This window comes from Corvus cornix, chromosome 7 (assembly GCF_000738735.6).
Source record: "Corvus cornix cornix isolate S_Up_H32 chromosome 7, ASM73873v5, whole genome shotgun sequence".
Classification (NCBI taxonomy): domain Eukaryota; kingdom Metazoa; phylum Chordata; class Aves; order Passeriformes; family Corvidae; genus Corvus; species Corvus cornix.
In genome coordinates this window covers 32,340,775-32,359,110 of record NC_046337.1, presented here as the reverse complement: position 1 = coordinate 32,359,110, position 18,336 = coordinate 32,340,775, and the positions used below count along the sequence as shown (strand labels likewise).

Sequence of the window (18,336 nt, the reverse complement as noted above, 5' to 3'; positions counted from 1 at the left end):
GTAGATGAGATCCTGAGAGCTCAGCCAGTCCATCCCCTCATCCAAGGGCACAGAGACAGGACAAAGGTGCTCTGGGGACCCACTACGGAAGGGAGAGACACAGGGTCTGCTCCTATCTCAGCTTCCAGAGATTTTCTGCCCTTGCCAACAACTAGAGACAAAAGAGGGGGTGGGGGAAGAAGCTGGAAGAGAGACAGACAACTCCCTTCTAAAACACCTCGGAATTCCTGGTGTAGGAGGAGGCTCTGTCTTGCTGTAGGACAAGTGCAAGCAGGGAAGGCATTTCAGAGCACGTCTGTCACGATGCCTCCACAGCTCTGGCAGAATTCTTTCTGTCAGTTCAGGCTTTCAGAATAAATAGCTGTGTGCTATTATAGCAACATGGCCCTGGACAGATATGGGATATTATTTATATTCTGCTTACATGCTATTTAAATCATTCTAACAGGAAGTTGTTTTACATAGGAAACTACTGCATGAATTTCTCCTGGAAGCCTCCAGCTACCTTTAAGCTTTGTTTAAACAGCCAAGGTCTTCTGGTTCTTTCTCAAGGGATTTATTTAGATTTTATGTAGCCCACAATCCCCATCCAACTTCCTATAGTACATGTAGACAATGAGTCCTTCCTCTATTTCTAAATTTAATCCTTCTCAAATCTACTTGTTCAACATTAGCATGTCTCAAACGTTGAGTTTTCTGCCCTCTCATGTTTTGGTAGCATGGCCAATTCCTATAACACTGTTCTTAAGCACTAACTGAAGATGAAAGTTGCAGCAGCCAGGCATAAATAGCAGCACCCAATGAGCCGTTTTTTTTACAACATGCACGGAATTTTTCTATTTGTTTCACTTACCCACCAAAACCAAAATGCACAAAATTAAACATGCAAAGAGTTTGCAAATAGCTAAAAGGGCAAACAGAATGCTGGAGGAGGCAAAGCAAAGGGCACAGTTGAGTAGAACAGGATGAATGCCAGTAGAAGTATGTAGCACCAATTTTTGATGAAAATATCTTCTGTCAGAAAATAAGAGCGAGATCGGGATGAACTGAATTTTTAATTAAAGTGATGAAAACCGGTCCTGGTTTTAAGCAAGGTGCTGAGTAGATTTTTACATTTAAGCAAAAGTAGGGCAGTGGAACTCCTTGCATGCACATTATCATCAAATTGAGTGTGATGGTTTGGAAAAGCCCAAAGGAGCTCTGTTGTGCTATCTGCACTATGAACACAGAGTGAAATAGCAACAGCCCCACAGTGACCTGAAAATTGAACAGGGCAACTGAGCAAAAATGGAAACAAAGGCAGAGAAGGCAATCCAAGACAAAAAAAATGTGTTGGTGCCTATACTGGAAACTCAGGAGCATTTAAGTTCTGGCTTGAAAGTGTCAGTGAACTGAAGCCGAGTTTCTAAGTCAATGGGTGCTGCAGTTTTTGAATTAAACTCTCCTCATGTCCCTGATATTTCTACTTTTCTCTATGCTGAGTTTGCACTAAGCACTATAGTAATCCTTGTACTTTTAAATTCTCTTTCAGTTCTTCCTTAGGATGATATAAACAGACCATTCTCACTCAAAGCACTCAGATATTCTTAGATACAAGTTGGTAGCCATTGCTTGGCTTTTAATGCAGTTGTGCAGCTCTGTATCTTCTGCTTGGGCACAACATGGGTGTGTGCTCATGAAGACAGGTCTTATAGCTGGCCTGAGGACATTCCCAAGGCCAGGCGTAGGAGGGCTGAGCATTCAACTTCTAAACTCCTAAGCCTGGCACTGAGGCCGGCTTAAAGTCATTAAATACAAGGACATGAAAGACAAAGCTGGGAGCGCCTGAAGTTCCTTCTAGCACACCTTCACTCGGAACTTGCATCTGTACCAGTCTGTCAGACTATGACACCAATACATAACATTATTACGGGGAGAAAGGAACATCCCTGTAGCATTACTGATATAAACAATGGCATAGTGTTAGATAACTCAGTGGCACCCATACAAACAAAACCACAAGAGCACTGGCACATCTGAAGTCTACACAGAAATCACTACTGCTTTCACTAACATGCAATCCAATTCCTTTACCTTCTCCCCTCAATTTTGATCAATATTTGTCTAGCATGAAAACCAACATCACCCTCTACTGTCTCATTCCCACTCTTTTTATTTAATTGTGATTGCTTAGGCAGACAGTTGTAATTTAATGGTCAGTCGAAGACAATTCCAATCAAAGTGCAACCTGTGTCTGCTCCTGTTTCTTTGGCAGGGATCTGACCACAGTTATGTAACAACAGGGACCATAAAAGCAGCGTTGTTGTTAACTTCTTGTAATTGTAGGATTTTCAGTGATGTACAAGAGTTAAACTTCCATTGGCTTCTGCCAATTCTCCCTGGCACCCACTTGACAGTCCCCCTTCATGTTCTTTGAGATCTGCTCCTGCAAATAGAAACAGTGTCTTCCCCCTCATTATCTAATTTGCAGTTTAATATTGTTGCTTAAATGTCTACTGAAGCAGGTCATGCTTAGTAAAGTGTGGAAATTGTATCTGGCAAGCAAGCTGCTTAAGCAAATGAGGGTTCTGTTCACAAAGCCTAAACACATGCATTTAATCGAACATCTTTAGCCCTGCCTTGTCTTTTCTGAATTGAAATACTACATTTTTTGGTTCCAGGAAGGAAAGCAACTCCTTTAAAGTACTTTCACATCACAGGCAAGATGTGCAGTTTAATCTGTTATTCCTGCATGATTTTCAAATAAATTTACTGAAAAATACAAGAGAAACACCTTCAGTTGGCTTATGAAAAATATAGGAATATCAGAGATGAACAAAGTTGCAAATTGCAAAGACTCTGCCCAAACCAACCCCACAGAGATGATTATTATGCCTCCAGTAAAATCAAAGAACATTCTGAGTGTTGCCTTGAATAGAAACAAGACTTGATCATTTGGAATGGCTCCAGTGCATTTGAATCCCACAGGAGTCTGGCCACTTGCAGTGTGATTTTGTGGAGGCCACTGCTTAGAAGGAGAAAATGACCTTACATCCCAAAATGAGGTCACTTCATGGAAGATAGTACAGTCTTATAGCTTTTGCACAAATTTTTACAATGCTATTTAAAGCAAATTCTAATACGAATTATCGTTCAGCTTTGAAAAGCTTTACTTAAAGTGATAGAACTGTGAAGAGACCCCCTAACAATGGAAGTAACAACCCACAAAAAGCCCCCTCTATACCATTCTGTCAAAACAGGGGTTTCATCTTCTGTGTAAAGCAGAGAGAATAAAAATTGAAAGGATTTAGAATTGGGTTTAACTTTACAGATTAGAGCACAGCAGATCCTTACATGAACAGATACGGCAGACCTGACTGACAGGACGGGAGATTACCAGTAATAATTCACACCCCAAGGGTCATAGCTCTCAATAATTTCATGGGCATTGCTCTGGCTGCCCACACAGAGGGGCTCAGATGCATCATGGTATCATCACAGTCTTCAACATTTAAGTTCATTAGTTAATTTCACTGAGAATGAAAAAGGAGTCACAAGAATCCCAGGATTTATACAACGGTCTTCTGAGAGAATTCTCTATGCATGGAATGCCCTCCACAGGTAGGAGGAGGTTAACAGAAAAAGAAACTCTTGTAGATCAGGACCCAAAATTATTTCCATGAAGTTACTTAAGGTTTTCATTCTTAATCAACTGCCTTGTGTGAACTGAAAGGCCAGGAGAAAAGTCAGCAGACATGGACCCACCAGTTTGGCCAGAGCTGCTCAAAGTTTCTGTTACAATAAAACAAATAACTGTCATACGCAGTCAGGGGCTAATCATATATAGAATGCCTCTATGCTAATTATGTAGATAATTGTTTAAGTAGATATCTATTTCTATTTAGCAACAATCTACTGACTGAATTTCATAGGTTAAATCCAGTCCCAGTGCAACTGACATACCACATTGATTTTTATGCAGTAATGTTTTCAGTTACTCACCTAGAATTGCATTTAGCAGTGAACACTGAATAGAGCTGGCATTACCTTGGGGTGTCAGACAGAACACTGTGCTCTAAGAGTTCATGAGAACTCCAGAAACAGAGGAGCTGCAACACCCCAGTGGCCAAAGCAGACAGTGCTAAATTAGTATCAGAACAGGAGCAGTCACAGGTACTGGCAGAACCATTTGCACTGGTTCTATCCCAAGGGCTTGCTCTAGTTTCTTTCCATCCCATATTCCCACCCACAGTCAGTCCTGGCATCCAAATCCCCTCTCCCTGCACCTCAGAAAGTCTGGTGGCTGTTTGGCCACAGCACAGCGACACAATGCGGCTTCTAGCATGGTACACCTGGCAATTAGTCTGGGCATGAGAGGCATTCTCAGCTAAAGGAAGGATTTGAAATTCCCCTCCAGTACTCCAGGTAAGGTTTAGCCCTTCCTCATCACCAGCATTTTAATGGAGTGATAATCAACATTGCAAACCCTGAGTTTCTCAAAGGAGCAGAGGCAGAGATCCTTAGTAAGGCCAAAGCTTCTTGTACCTGGTGTGTCTGAGGCACCTGCTGGGTTAAGAAGCAGACTCACAAGTGACAGTGACCTCCAAATCTTAGCTTAAGGCTCTTACCTTTATAAGTCCATCAAGAGCAGACAGAAAACAAACAAGAAAACAAAACATTATCTGAAAAATGCTTACCAGGAGAGCAGCACAAATAGGGCCATGGATGATATAAAGCAGATGAGTATCAGAGCTGATCCAACAGCTAGAGAAAACAAATAGGAAAAGGTAAAAACAAGGCATTTATTACCTTTGGTTATTTTTAACCTTAAAGAAAATATAAAAGTTTTGCAAAGCAAGCTGAAATGCTACCTACTTGTCATTATAATATAAACTTCTTGCAACAGCATGTATGCAGGCAGGGATCAGTGGAAAACCTGTGAAGAAAACAGTATTTTCTTCATTAGTAAACCTGGTTAATACCTAAGTAAACTTGCAAATCTTGCAGGACTCTTCTGTATTTTCACCTCAACCAAACTATATACCTGCAGAGCAAATGAACTAACACAGACCAATTTAATCTTTCTTTTCTTAGATTTCTTTCTGAGGGCTGTGTGAAACCTTATTCCTACTGACTTGCCAAGAAGTCCACGGCAACGCACAGGAAAGGCAAATCAACTTTGGACTTTTTAGAACGCAACAAGTGATCTTCATTAACACGGCTGCTTTTCAGGCTGCAATCTGCAGTAACACCAAACAGGTAGGTAACATTAAAATGGTGATTGCATATGTGACCACAGCTTTAACAGTATGACCAGTGGTGAGCGCGTTCTCACTGGTATGAGGACAAAGTATCAAAACCTTGCTGGGTATTCAGAAAACAACTGTGAAATTAGACTCAACAGATCAAGCCAAATGAAAAAATTTGAAAAGAATAAGCAAATTAGTCATCTGAGGCCCTTGACACGCTGGTGGTACCTGATCTTCAGGAGCTGGTGAGCACCTGTGACCTTCCAGCCACGTCTCAGCTGTGCCTGCAGTGGGACAGAGTGACCCAGGTACCAAGTCACATTAGAGCTGTGTGCGCCCATACACCGCATCTGCAGAGAGCCTCCACTTTCACTTTGTGAATAAGCCCTTGTGCATTATCTGAAGTGACCAGGCTTGTTAGCTTTGATACCGATACTACTTGAGATCTTCTGTTACAGCTATTCTGTGTTTGCTTAGTGAACAATACAGGTCAAATGGAGCTGTTGGAAAAATAAATCCTCGACCATCTCTAACTCAGTTCTGACCCTCTACCCTAGGCACGGCAAGACTTCTCTGAAAACAAACATTCATTCCTGAATAAACATCTTCGAGGTGAGGAACAATGAATCATTACTTCTTAAGGTCTTTTTTATAATAGGAGACTATTTTCTCTATACAAAGGAGGAGTCACTTCCTGACTCCAGAAATGCATAATCTCTCTCTCGGCAGAGAGAGCTTCCTACATTAATATTTCTAAGCTTGTTAAAACACTGCAGAAAAAGACTGGGGGTGTGCGCCATTGTCACTCAAAGCTACAGCTCAGAGAGGCAAAGGTACGGATGTTTGAAGGAGGAAGAGGCTGCATTGACCTGAAAATACACAAAGTGAAATCACATACCCCAGCCAAGAAGGTAATACCACATCAAGTGCTGCTTCTCAGCAAAAACAGCCACCACAATCAGAGTATGCAGGTAAATGCCTTCACACAGCATCCAGAAGTAGTTGCAACCCATCAGGTACAGGTAGATGAACTGTGACACTTTGCAACTAACCTGAAGGGAAAAAAAGCAGAGCATAACATAAATTTTTAATTTGCAGTAATCTCAGAGCTTTATTTGCAAAGCAGAAAAAAATACTACTCAAGGTAATGTTTATTCTGTTTTCCACTAAAATTACACATTTATTTACTTTTTAAAATAGAATTTTCTGGGCATTACAATCCCATACTTTATGGTGACATTAAACTTAATAACTGAGTCTGGGTTTTAATTCATATGTGAGGACCCTGAGATCCTCAAGTGTGGTAGAATGCTGTAATGATATTTTGCCTTATTGCAAACCTTGCCACACTTAACCATTCCAAATCCTTAATTATCTGTCAGTAACCACAGAAGAAATGTACTTTGATGTGGGTAATCCCCTCTCAGTTTTACTCACCACAACATATAACTACTCCAGAGAACAATTCATGTTTTTAAAATGCTTACAATACTTATGATTCTAACCTACTCATAACTGCACCTAGGGACCGAGAGCTTGCAGCAGGTTCTGGAGGAACCTAGCATTTATTTGTATTTATCTTTGTTCAAAATATATTCTACAATTTAAATGCTATAATATAATTTATTATGAAGTCTAAAATGTGAGGTTGTGAACAAGGAGCAACAGCTAACTTGCAGATTGGTCACATGAAATCCTTTTTTCCCCCTCTTTCCAACATGTTTGATTGTTCTATTTCTGCCACTTGGCTTAAAACAAACCAAAACCCAATATTGTTTTACCATTCTCTGCTCCCTCACTCACTTGATGATGATTATTATCAGCTATCTCAATATGTATTCCAGGACATTGATGACTGCTTCTACAGGAGAAAGAGAAATTATCTTTTTACTCGATTCAGCTTCTGGAGTTTTGCCCTAACTTCCACAGAATTAGAATTTATCTTCCATGTCTAAATAACAATAAAGACAGAGCTAGGGATTTGTTTGTTTAGGTATTTCATCTTTAGGGTCTCCTGTTGCAAAAATAAATTGTTCTTATTTCAACTGAAGATGGCCAAGTTAAAGCCATGAGAAACCAGCAGACAGATCAAAAATACCTTGCAAAACATTTTTTCCTGCCCTTCCATGGTGAATACAGCTGTCAGCCTCCCTGACATCATCTAGAATAGGCTTCCCTGCAGTTGTTTCAGGGCAAAAGTGACTCTGTGGAGCTGAAAAGAGGCGTTCAGTAAGCTCAGTCTCTTCAAGCACTTTTACTATTTCACAACCTCGAATGTGCAATGTCCTGAGCCCTGTGAGACATCTGCTGTACTGCATCACACGGACACAGCGTTAGGAGTGCTTTAACCTCACTATACACAACATTTCATCAGCTCTGCAGCTCCCACCTCTGCTGCGCTGCTCAAGTTATTCACATACAAATAAACAAGGCTGTCAAATAGACTTTCACTTACTGGGTTAGTTGCAACTAATTCCTGGTTGTTGGCAACTGCTGTCAGTGAAATTATTGTTACAACAGAGTTGCAAACAAAAGAGAAAAACAGATTTTTATGCAGGGTAATCCTTTGGCAACTCAAGCTCCTAGAAAAGATAAACAAGAACAAATGAGTACATGGGAGGACAACTATGTGTACCTGGGGACAACTCTGACATTTTGAAATGCTAGAGCTCTTGATTTTACTAATAAGTCTTACATCAACCCTTTCTTCAGATCCAGAGCAAATTTCATACAATGACATGAAAGGTAGCACCTTTGCTTAAACACCAACAGGAAGAAAGCAAATACATTTAGGTCCAATATGTTTATAGTGAAGGACCTGCTTTGTAGTGGCCAGCTGAAAATTATCTGAATGCTGATAATAATTTTCAGAAGAATGACTTTTTTTTTTTTGGTTAGTATCTGAAGAATTTCCCAATTACCTATCACACCTGAGCTTGACGAAGCTGTCTTACCCTGTTTCCATTTACCCAAATCTGTCCAGATCTTTTGAGGATAATTCCCTTTTACTCATATTCTTGTCATTTTTCTTCCTTCAGCCTAAAGGCTGAAGAAACATTTAAATAAACAAAATAATGCAAATCTCACCCTGATTTTTGTGTCTAACTAAGTTATAAACAATTTATAGGCTATAATTAGAAAATCACTAAAGAACTGCATTAAATTGTGTTGATTTCTAAGGTTTGCTTTTAATCTTGAAATAAAATTAAAGAGAGAATTTATTTGGAAGGGCTTTTTTAAAAAAAAACCCAGAGGTTCAACAATATCAAACAATGTTGAACTTAGGTGCAGCAACTTTCTGTTTTCCTGCCATTCTAGAGGAAGCAGGAATAACTCAGTGTATTCCAAGAGGCGGGACTGCTTCTCATTCAAGTTTTTCCAGTGAACTCCTGGATTGCTTTGGAGAAAGCAGCGACTGAAGCCTCTGCTGCAGTCTGTGCTCTCTAATCTGCCTGTCTCCAGTTAATGGCCAGAGAGATGGAGTGCAGCTGATTGACACTTTGGAATGACCAACTGGGGGAGAAAATCTACCACTTACACACATGCCACTGCTGCTCCCTGAGAGAAATCACAAACACATTCACAGGGGCAGCAGGGGACATGACTAAATTGTCACCCAAGGGGAAAAAAAAAAACAACAGGCTTTCTGGCCTCTTCAAATAGCATGCCTGGAAAAAAAGATAAAGGGGGAACATTGGTGATTAATTTTTAATTTGAGAGGATAGAAGGGAGAACTTTGTATTTTTTCAGAGAAGTGCAGATATGGAATATTCACAAAGGCTGGAGGAATAAATTGAAAACTGGTGACAGATGAAACAACAATCAATGTGACCCAAAGGAAAAAAAGGACAGTCCCAAAAGCTTGGTGATAGGGCAGATCTTGGCTGCAAGCTTTGCAGTTCTCACAAGAGCTGTGTACAAAGCACCCACAGATCCCTGGACGAAGCTCACAGGTTTGGGTACACACTGTGCAAGGTCTGAGACAGTCCGAGGCCATGGCACTAAAAACAGGGGAAGGAAACCCCTCTAGACACCAGTGCTGCCATTCAGCAAGGACCTACAGGAAACTTTGGTTGCCATGTGTCATTTAGCTGAAAAAATACAAAAGAAAAAGCCTCCAAAATACAGAAAACAGGGCTGCATATGAACTTGAGGAAAAAATATATTCCATTAGGCTCTTTAAGGTTTTGAGTCTTTTGTTTTAATGCCCCAAACATACAAACTTTAATTATTATAACATGCAGGGTCTTATGGTCTTTGAAAATGTATTTTTATATGGTTTTTTTCCTATATGGTTTACATATGAAAAGAGAGACAATACTAGATTCCAGCGAAGGGCTTTGTGTAAACAAGTCCTGAAAAACTCTGGAATTCTGTCTGCTTATTGTTAAGACTCAAGGCTCAGGCAAGGAAGAGCACGTACAGCTAATGGGGCCATCTCTCCGGGTCATCCCGCAGCTGTTCCTGTTGAATATTCAAACACACCCATCCACACCCACCTCCACCCATGCATGAAAGGATTGAAAGGATCACCGACAAGAAACAAAAAGCAAGACTGATGACATTTAAAAACTGGTTTTGGTAATAAAAGGATCTTTCCTAAGCTTCCCCACCCTCCCTCTTCTGTTATCCTTCCTATATTCCTTTTTTCTGACTGTTTTTCTTAATGACATAATATCCTTTAATCACTTCTCATATTTATGACCTAAAAACATTTGAATGACCAACCCCTCAATTAAACAATGTGTATTAAAATAAAAGCAGACTTCCTATTAAATTACCTATTTCCCTTCCTATTTAAACTCCTGTATATCTTGGGAATTAGGGAAAAATTAATTTCTCCAACATTTCTCCAAAAGAAAAAAGGGTGACATTTTCAGAAGCCCCTAAATGAGTTTAAGATCTAAGATTTTAAGGTATTCCAATACTGCAAAACTCAAGCAGTGAGATCCATGTGTGCATCGAAGGGGAATTATCTGTTCAGATGACATTACTGAAAGTGACTCAGCCAGCTCCTGCTCCATAACAATCCAATAATTAGTGCTTTGCCCACTCTCTCTTTAACACAGTGTTGCTCTCCTCTGTGGAAGCTGTCATGGGATTTGACATGACACTTGATCAACAGCAAGTCTTTTAGATCAGGTGGGTTTCTTTGGGTTTTTTTTGGCTGCTTTGATTTTTGTTGTGGGGGGGATGGGGACACCTTTGAAACTATAGCTCCCCTTTATCCGAAACCACTGCTTTTTTAAGTACTCTCTTGCCTCTTTTTTCATTCTTTATGAAAATCCTACAACTATTTTAACATTTATAACACATGCATGACCTCGAGTATGGAACAGAATGAGAAAGCAGAGACACTGCAGAAGTTACTTTTATGTCTCATAGATGAGTTCTCAGAGAAGTTCAGACTTCCAAGCTTATGACCCATTTCATACTGTTAAACCAAGAACTCCAATGCACTTGGGGAACACAAGTCACAAACTGGACAAGTATTTCCAAGGAGAAAATTTTCTGAAGAAAAAACAAAATTTAAAATGCAAACATAAAATGTAGAAAAATTTTAGTCCTAAAAAATAATTCAAGTCCCAAACAATTGATTATTTCCTTTGGGGAAAAGTTTCAAATTTCTAGTCAAATCTAAAGATATCCCAATGATCAGAAATCCAACAAATGCTGTCCAGAAGCTGTCAGTCAACTTAGAGAATAAACTTTTTGGAAATGACAAATTCAAAGACACCCCCCCCACTGGTACAAAAAAAAAAAAAAAAAAAAAAGGCCACCTGTTAAAGCTATGAATAATTATCCAAGCTTTAGCTGATACATAATACATCCTGGTATTAATCTAGGTCCTTAAATACCCTTCTGCTACTAAAAATACTTTAGAGGAACTGTACATCCCAAGAGAACAGCTTGCAGAGGACTTTCTTTAGCTTCCTTTGAATTTTGTAATTTCCTTTTATATCCCAACATAACCACAGTCTAGAAAATGTGGTTTGTGGGTCTGGATTGAATCCATGCGGTTCTCTGAGCAAGGATGATCCTGCTACCAGAAAAGAAAATCCCTGGATGGTTAGACAAACACAACATCGTATTTCACAGGATGGCAGCAAAGCAGATCACCTGCTTTTGCAGTAAGTACCACAAGCAAAGATGAAACTGGTTTTCATATTATGGTATAGAAAAACCACGCTTGACTCTGTGAATTTAGAAAATCATATCCTACTCCAAATCTTTTTCTTTTCCCCTGTGTTAAAGCATTTTTCCTGTCACATTAGCTATTTAGTCTGCTAAGCTTTATGACATTTATTGCAACAGTATAGACCTTTTTTATGCAACATCAAAGTTCTTATAAGGACTCAGCCATTTCACATGTTGAGTTTGTGGAAGGAAAGTGAATTTGGAAAGGGGAAGCATTGTTTTTACAGGTCATACAAAAATAAGCTGATTAAAAACAATTATCTGTGTTTTCCTCCTGAAACGAGATCAGAAAAAGCTGAAATGTCATCTTGATTACTGGACTTCAAAAGAAAGGCTACAAAGTGGAAACATTGTTTGTTGGGGATTTGCAGAAATGTTGTGGAAGCCTGGGGAAATAATGCACAGCTAAAGTGAAAGCATCGTTTCAGCCAGATGGGACTGAAAAGGAGAACTTTTTTTATCATCAGCTGCCTCCACCTAATTAATCAAAGTCCACAGCATGAGAAAAGCAGCATCCACTGCCAGTGTATCTGCTACTCCTATGTAAATGCCAGGAGGAAATGCAGGCTGGAGTGAGGCAGCAGGGTACAGTGGTAGGAGTAGGTGAGCGCGAGGAGCAGATGTGTTTGCCAAGGAGAAGGGATGCACAAATCATTAAACCAGGCCAGGCTGACATGGGGAGCCCACACTGGGCACTGCAGCAGCTGGCACAGGGAACAACTTGTCTTTCTCAGCTCTCCTCATACGGCAACACCCCAGGTTTCACCTTCCCACCAGGCCTCAGCAGCTTCTTAAAGGAAAAGAAAAAGAAAAGGAGTCTTTCATAGGGAAGGAAAGAAAGTTCACAAGATATGAAGTAATAAGACTAATTTGAAAAGGCCTGTATGTTATATTATGAGCTGTTGTGACAGGGTGATACACTGCTCAAACTTCCTTTCAAGAAGGTGACACAGTAACTGTTAGTCAGCAGATGACAAGCCTATCATACACAATGCTGTGAATAAAAAAATGGGATTTTTTTTGTTATTCCCATTTCTACTGCAGATCTTAGCCTTACTTTCCTTACAGTTGTCATACTTTGTGGGTACTGACTTTGGAATGCTACTGTACCTATCAAATGTCATCACTATTTTGGTTTCCACTTGCTCTTTAGTTCAGCTGATGCTTGGCATAACACAGAATCATAAAACATCCTGACTTGGAAGAGACCCACAAGGATCATTGACTCCAATTCCTAGTATCCATACTGTAATTTATCACTAAAAAATCCATACATCACAAACCCAAAATGAACAAGCATTTTCCCATTTCCTATTTTCAATATATTCCACAGGTTTTGGGTTGCAGGTTTTTGATTTTAGATATCTGAGAAAGGAAACCTCCTTTTTTGTTACAATATAATGTCCAATACCAAAGCTATATACTGGCTTTCTTCACCTTCCTGCTCCATCTAATTTCATTTGGATGGCTGGTGTCCCAAAGTACTGAAACCAGGATTGTGGCAACCACTGGTATTTGATAAAGGATTTTAAATATACTTACTTAAAATAAAAGAATATGCCAAGAGAAATCAGAAGTGATGCAATTGAAAGGCCATGTCCGATGATGGCCAAGTAATACAAGTTCAGAGCAGTCTGTAACACAAGAACAAAGCCAAGTGATTCAGACACAGCTACTGCTGATAAAGCACATATTTATACATCTCTTCTGCAGTTAAAGTGGCTATAAGACTAATAAGAAAAAAAACCCAAAACCATTTCAGGTAATTATGGAACAAGTTCAGAATCCTGCCAAACAACATCCTACTAAAATCTCTCTCCCTAGGGAACACAGCAGATTAATTGAAGTAATCACTAAAATTTACCTCTTACCAGTTAAAACACCAAGTTTCCAATATACACTACTATGGTTTTTTTCTGAGTATTTATATAACCTGGCTATTTAAGTTCCTGTACTGGCTGCATTGCTGTCTGAGGCTTGATTCCTCTCTTAACACAACTCCTAAGTAAAACATGTGCTTGCTGTATGAATTTATGTATTTTTTCCCCATAGAATGTTTTTTCTCAGCATTTAAAGATACTTCCTTCAAAGTAAGCTGTGATTATGGTACTGGAAATTCAGTTTTTATTGAGCATTTAAGGAAGGGCATGAAAAAAGTTAACAATTACTTAAAAATAGTGAAGACTAAGCATGTTAAATAAGCCTACAGTAAATCATGGAATTATGAAAATCTGGGTAGATACAAAAGGTAAGAAAAAGGAACCGGTGATTTAATATTTGGAATATCTTCATGTTATCATTAATTCTTGTAGCTAATATATTAATTAACTAATTAATTATATCAGAAAGTAACAAACCTTTGCTTTCAGTCATGGAATCTGTCTTTCAAAAAACTCTTGCTCCATTCAATGTAAGATTATCATTTGGCACGTAACAAAAATGAAGATTTTCAGGTTGAACCTTATACTCTCCCAATAAAGCACAACTATTTGGGTTCCAGAGGGAGAAGTAGAGCACACATCCAAATGCTCACATACTGAAAACTCTGTGTATCCTCTCAACTTATCATTCCAAGTTAGGACAGAATAATTGCAGCTTGCTATATACACTGACTTTTGAGATAATATAAAGAGATTGCAGGTAAAGCTTTAAGTAGGTTGTAAGATGACACAAGGGTAACTCTTTGTATGTGCTAGAAATTTTCAAATTATAATTATTTTTAAAAATGACATAACTTCCTTAAAAAACACCCAAATGGCAATGCAATAGGTATAAGTGGAACTTACTATGAAATTTGGAAAGTGAAAAATTTGGGAGTGAGAAAAATCAAGCGTTACCCCCAAATGCTAAAATTTGAGATGTGTAAAGGACAACAGCCTTTCTATGACAGGTCCATATCCTGTACCACCCCCTCACTCAGTGACCAATCCAGGCAGAGGTGCATTTTAAGGATTTAGAGACTTCCCCTCAATTTAGAACAGGCACAAAAGCATGGTACAGCAGGAACCACTGAGGGCAGTAACAATGAGAATTGAACAACGCACAACAGCCACAGTTATTGTGCAGTGTCTCATCTGCCTTCCAAGCAAAGTGAAGGGATAATGCTGCTGAGCGTAACAACACAGAGAGCAGCAGCAAGGCTTTCTTTGGAGCTTTTATTCCATACAATGGCTTCAGATTTGTGACAGCATTGAAATATGCTGGCAAAATAGCCCAAGGGAAACTACCTCATTATTCATAAAGAAAGATCATCATAGATCTGCTCCTTTCTGAATAATATCCTCCATTCCCAGCCAAATATTAGCAAGAATCAATGAATTACGGCAATTCTGCTAATAGAATTAAACTGCCATTAGCAAAATCAAAGTCTCATGGTTTGAGAAAAAGCAATAATAAAGTGCCTTATTATCATCTGTAACCATCTTTTGCCCAATGTGGTTTTTAGGTAAGTACCCCAAGGCATTCAACAGCAATGGCGCAGTCAGTTAGAAACTCTCTATTACACGTCAGATTTCTTGACACAGTCTGCTATTTCTGAGCCCTTTAACATGAGGTCCAAATTAATTTACAGACTATCCTGGTCTGTAGTTTATAGCCCTGGTTCTTCCCATAACTGAATGTTTGATAAACGTAAGGAATATTAGTGGACATACAGCTGGGGAACGGGGCAAAATACGCAGTTTTGCCCATTGAATCCTCACATATCACAAAGTATAGCAAAGAGGTCAGTTAGAGATTTTTTTTTCTTCTTCTAAATCTTTTAATGGATGGGCATGTTCAAGATGAACCGAAGTCTATAAAAATAGCATTTATACATAGACCCACACAGGTATGTGTGGGAACAGAGCCTACTTTTGGTATATAGAAAACTACCCAAAGCATTGTTGCATCAACTCTGCTGCCTTTTGAGTTTTGAAACTTATAAAGATTTTCAGTTCAGTTTCTTGACACTGGTATCATGCACTCATTTCTTTCTTTACCTTCACTTTTTCATGTGTATAGATGTTGCACTGGGTGTAGTTTGTCCATGTCCTGTTGCTTTCTGGGTGTCTAAACCAATTCCCATTTGGATCACAGATCTTCGTAACTTTTTCTACAATCAAAGTTGATGGAATGAAAAACAAAAGAAGAAAAGTGAAAGAAAAATACAGCAGTCAGCACTGAAGTTCTATTTCCTGATGCCAAGTATTTAACAAAGATTGGCAAACAAGTGACAGCTTTATTAATATGACTAGAGAGACTTCGCTTGTTACTATGAATTCTGAGAAACTTGAGGCCATTGCTTTTGCTTGGCAAGAGCAACCAATGATGTGATTTTCCTTAAGAAAACAAATAGATTTTTCTTCTCCAATCCATTAAGTATCAAAATACATTGAACTAAGTGAACTACCAGATGAAGGCTGTAGAGAACTACCTGATGAAGTGACAAGAATATTTAAATGGCTTGTTTAACATCCAAGATGGAAACTAAAGCCTAACATCCTACCACTATAAATTAGTACTGGACAGGAGGGAAAACATCAACAGTGAAACTGCTCAAGAACCAAACTGGAAAATTGCTGGAAACACAATGATTTCTATCATCAAATAGAAAGAGGCACAAAAAGACCCAGGGGAATACAAAGTGCGCAGAAAGAGACAAGACTAGAAATGTATGACATTTTCCACATGCTCACAAAGCTAAGCCCACAGAAACAGGAAATGATTCTAAGTGGGAGAAACTCTCTGTCAACTTCAACTTTTAAACTGAGGTAAAAGAGTAAGTCATATTTCTGCCTGTCTGTCAGAAAAGCTCATCTCTAAGAGGAAAGAACTGTGATCTAACTTCAATTCCTACTCCCTAATCTACAGAATTCCCAGAAAAGAAAATAAATAACTTGTCAGTTTTCTATGTGATAAAAGGAAAATGCAAATAATGCGTCTCGAGTTTCTGAAATCCCAGAGCATTAATGACTTGAGTGAGGCAAACAAAAGACATCAAGCCCCCAGACCTTCATTTCAACGAGAAATACATTGATGTAGAAGTCAGTGCACTCATACCTGATGGGTTGAAATCCTGAAAATAGTCAGGACAACGCTGCACTGACACGGTTCCGGCAGCAACATCGCTCCAGCACAACCAGCCATCCCAGGTCCTGTTACAGTAAGGACCTGCAAACAGATAGAGACCTGGGAATAAAATAACTCTTGTTTCAGAACAGTCTTTCAAAGGTAAGATGTGGGACTGGGTAAGGTAGGTTTGCAGCAATGAGGAAAAAAAAAGAAAAAGAAGACTTAGCATTGGTTGGTTAAAACTTCACTTAACAGAGATAGTTCCTTACACATACATTTCTTTGAACACGTTTAAAAATCTTTTCTCATTCACCTTGAAATGGCCTACATCTACAATTTGCAAGCCTCAGATCTAGGGCATGGTGGGCAAAAACCCCCTAAATGGATTCATCTCAATAATGTCCCTTAGCAAAGAACCTCATGCTTCCAAAGATGGTTTTACTGATTTTTTTTATATTTTGGATGTATACCAAGCCTGTATATATGTTTCCTCATTCATAGAAAACACAGTGGTATCCCAGAAGCCACAAGAAAGCCTGGCTGGGAGGAGCCACACTGGCTCTGCCTCAGGCTGAGCTGAGCCTGCAGCAGTCACTGGACAAACACTTCCCCAAGTGCCCCAGGAACAGGGAATCCAGTGCCCCTCAAGAGCCTGTTCCAATGTCTCATTCCTCACACACATTTCAACATCTAAAATAAACCTCCCTTGAGAATGAGCTGGCGTTTTATAAACAGCTTCTTTCCCAAAAGGCACACGGAATGACTGACCATCTGTACAAATTTGAAGATGTTTTTATTATCTCACTTCAGTTTTCTTTTAAAGACTTAATAATGTCCCCATCTCAAAGGCTGCAGTTTTCAAAAGTCATGTTATTCCTCCTCATCTGAAGATTTTCCAGTTTATGCAGATCCTTCTGAAGCTGTGAAGCCCCAAGCTGGGCATAAGCTTACACTGCCATACTTGTATCCATTTCTGACCTCCAGGCACTCAGTTCCTTCAAAGAATCATTTCAGATGAGAAGAATCTCTTTGTAAAAGAACACAATCCCCTTTGCTTGCCTCAAAAGCTATTCAGTATTTCCAGAAGCTACCAAGTGAATACAGCAACGGGTGGAGTGGCTGAGGTCAGCTTTGAGTGACTTATCAGGAAAAGCAATAATGACACTATCACAACCCTCAGAACAGGGAAACTGTGTGGATTAAGATACTTGCAAGTTTTAAAGGCAGATGTGACCAGGCAGACAGAGGTATTATAAGAGCATGAAATGAAATAAGGTGGTAAGATTAATTAGTCATGATTTTTTAATATAGATATCTATTTAAACTAACATTTCTTACTTCATCAGAAAGAAGAGCTTTGTGTTATATCAGGAGTGGTGCTATGGGCAGGTAATGTAACATATTACTTCATGCATCCCAAAGTGATGTTTATAAAAAATTGGGCAAATATTGTTACAACCTGAAAAACAATTGCTAGCAAGACAAGAAATTAATATAATGAAAGGATCCTGAATTACTGTAATTATATCCGTTGACCACTTGCTTTAGTAAAAGCTCATAAGGAAACAATCTACCTTCTTTCTTGTGGATAGGATCTTGCATAATCTTCTGGTAGCATTCATACTGGGCTGTCATGATTTTATTCCGTGTAACGCTCAGCTGGGCAAAGTCCATTGTCGTGTTCTGATGCCCCTCAGATGGTGTAGCAGTGGCAAAGAACTAAGAGGAAAAACACGTCTTTTAGCAAACCACATACAAGCTCCAACATCAATCTTTTCAAATATTATCCTTTAAATATTATTTTACTGAAAGAGAATGATCTTCCAATCTTATTACTGACAATATGATTTTATGTATT

The 18,336-nt window shown here is 39.1% G+C and overlaps 1 protein-coding gene across 1 annotated transcript in view; it reads right to left on the bottom strand.

Moving 5' to 3' along the window:
* Positions 1 to 18,336, bottom strand: part of CALCRL (calcitonin receptor like receptor) — a 63,916-nt gene that overhangs the window by 11,360 nt on the left and 34,220 nt on the right. The window contains exons 3-10 of the mRNA XM_010406489.4: positions 18,053 to 18,197; positions 16,467 to 16,577; positions 15,407 to 15,519; positions 12,969 to 13,060; positions 7,684 to 7,810; positions 6,127 to 6,280; positions 4,855 to 4,915; positions 4,677 to 4,743 (exon numbers count right to left, since the gene is read on the bottom strand). Coding sequence (XP_010404791.2) covers positions 4,677 to 4,743; positions 4,855 to 4,915; positions 6,127 to 6,280; positions 7,684 to 7,810; positions 12,969 to 13,060; positions 15,407 to 15,519; positions 16,467 to 16,577; positions 18,053 to 18,197 — 870 coding nt within the window. The remainder of the gene's footprint in view (positions 1 to 4,676; positions 4,744 to 4,854; positions 4,916 to 6,126; positions 6,281 to 7,683; positions 7,811 to 12,968; positions 13,061 to 15,406; positions 15,520 to 16,466; positions 16,578 to 18,052; positions 18,198 to 18,336) is intronic.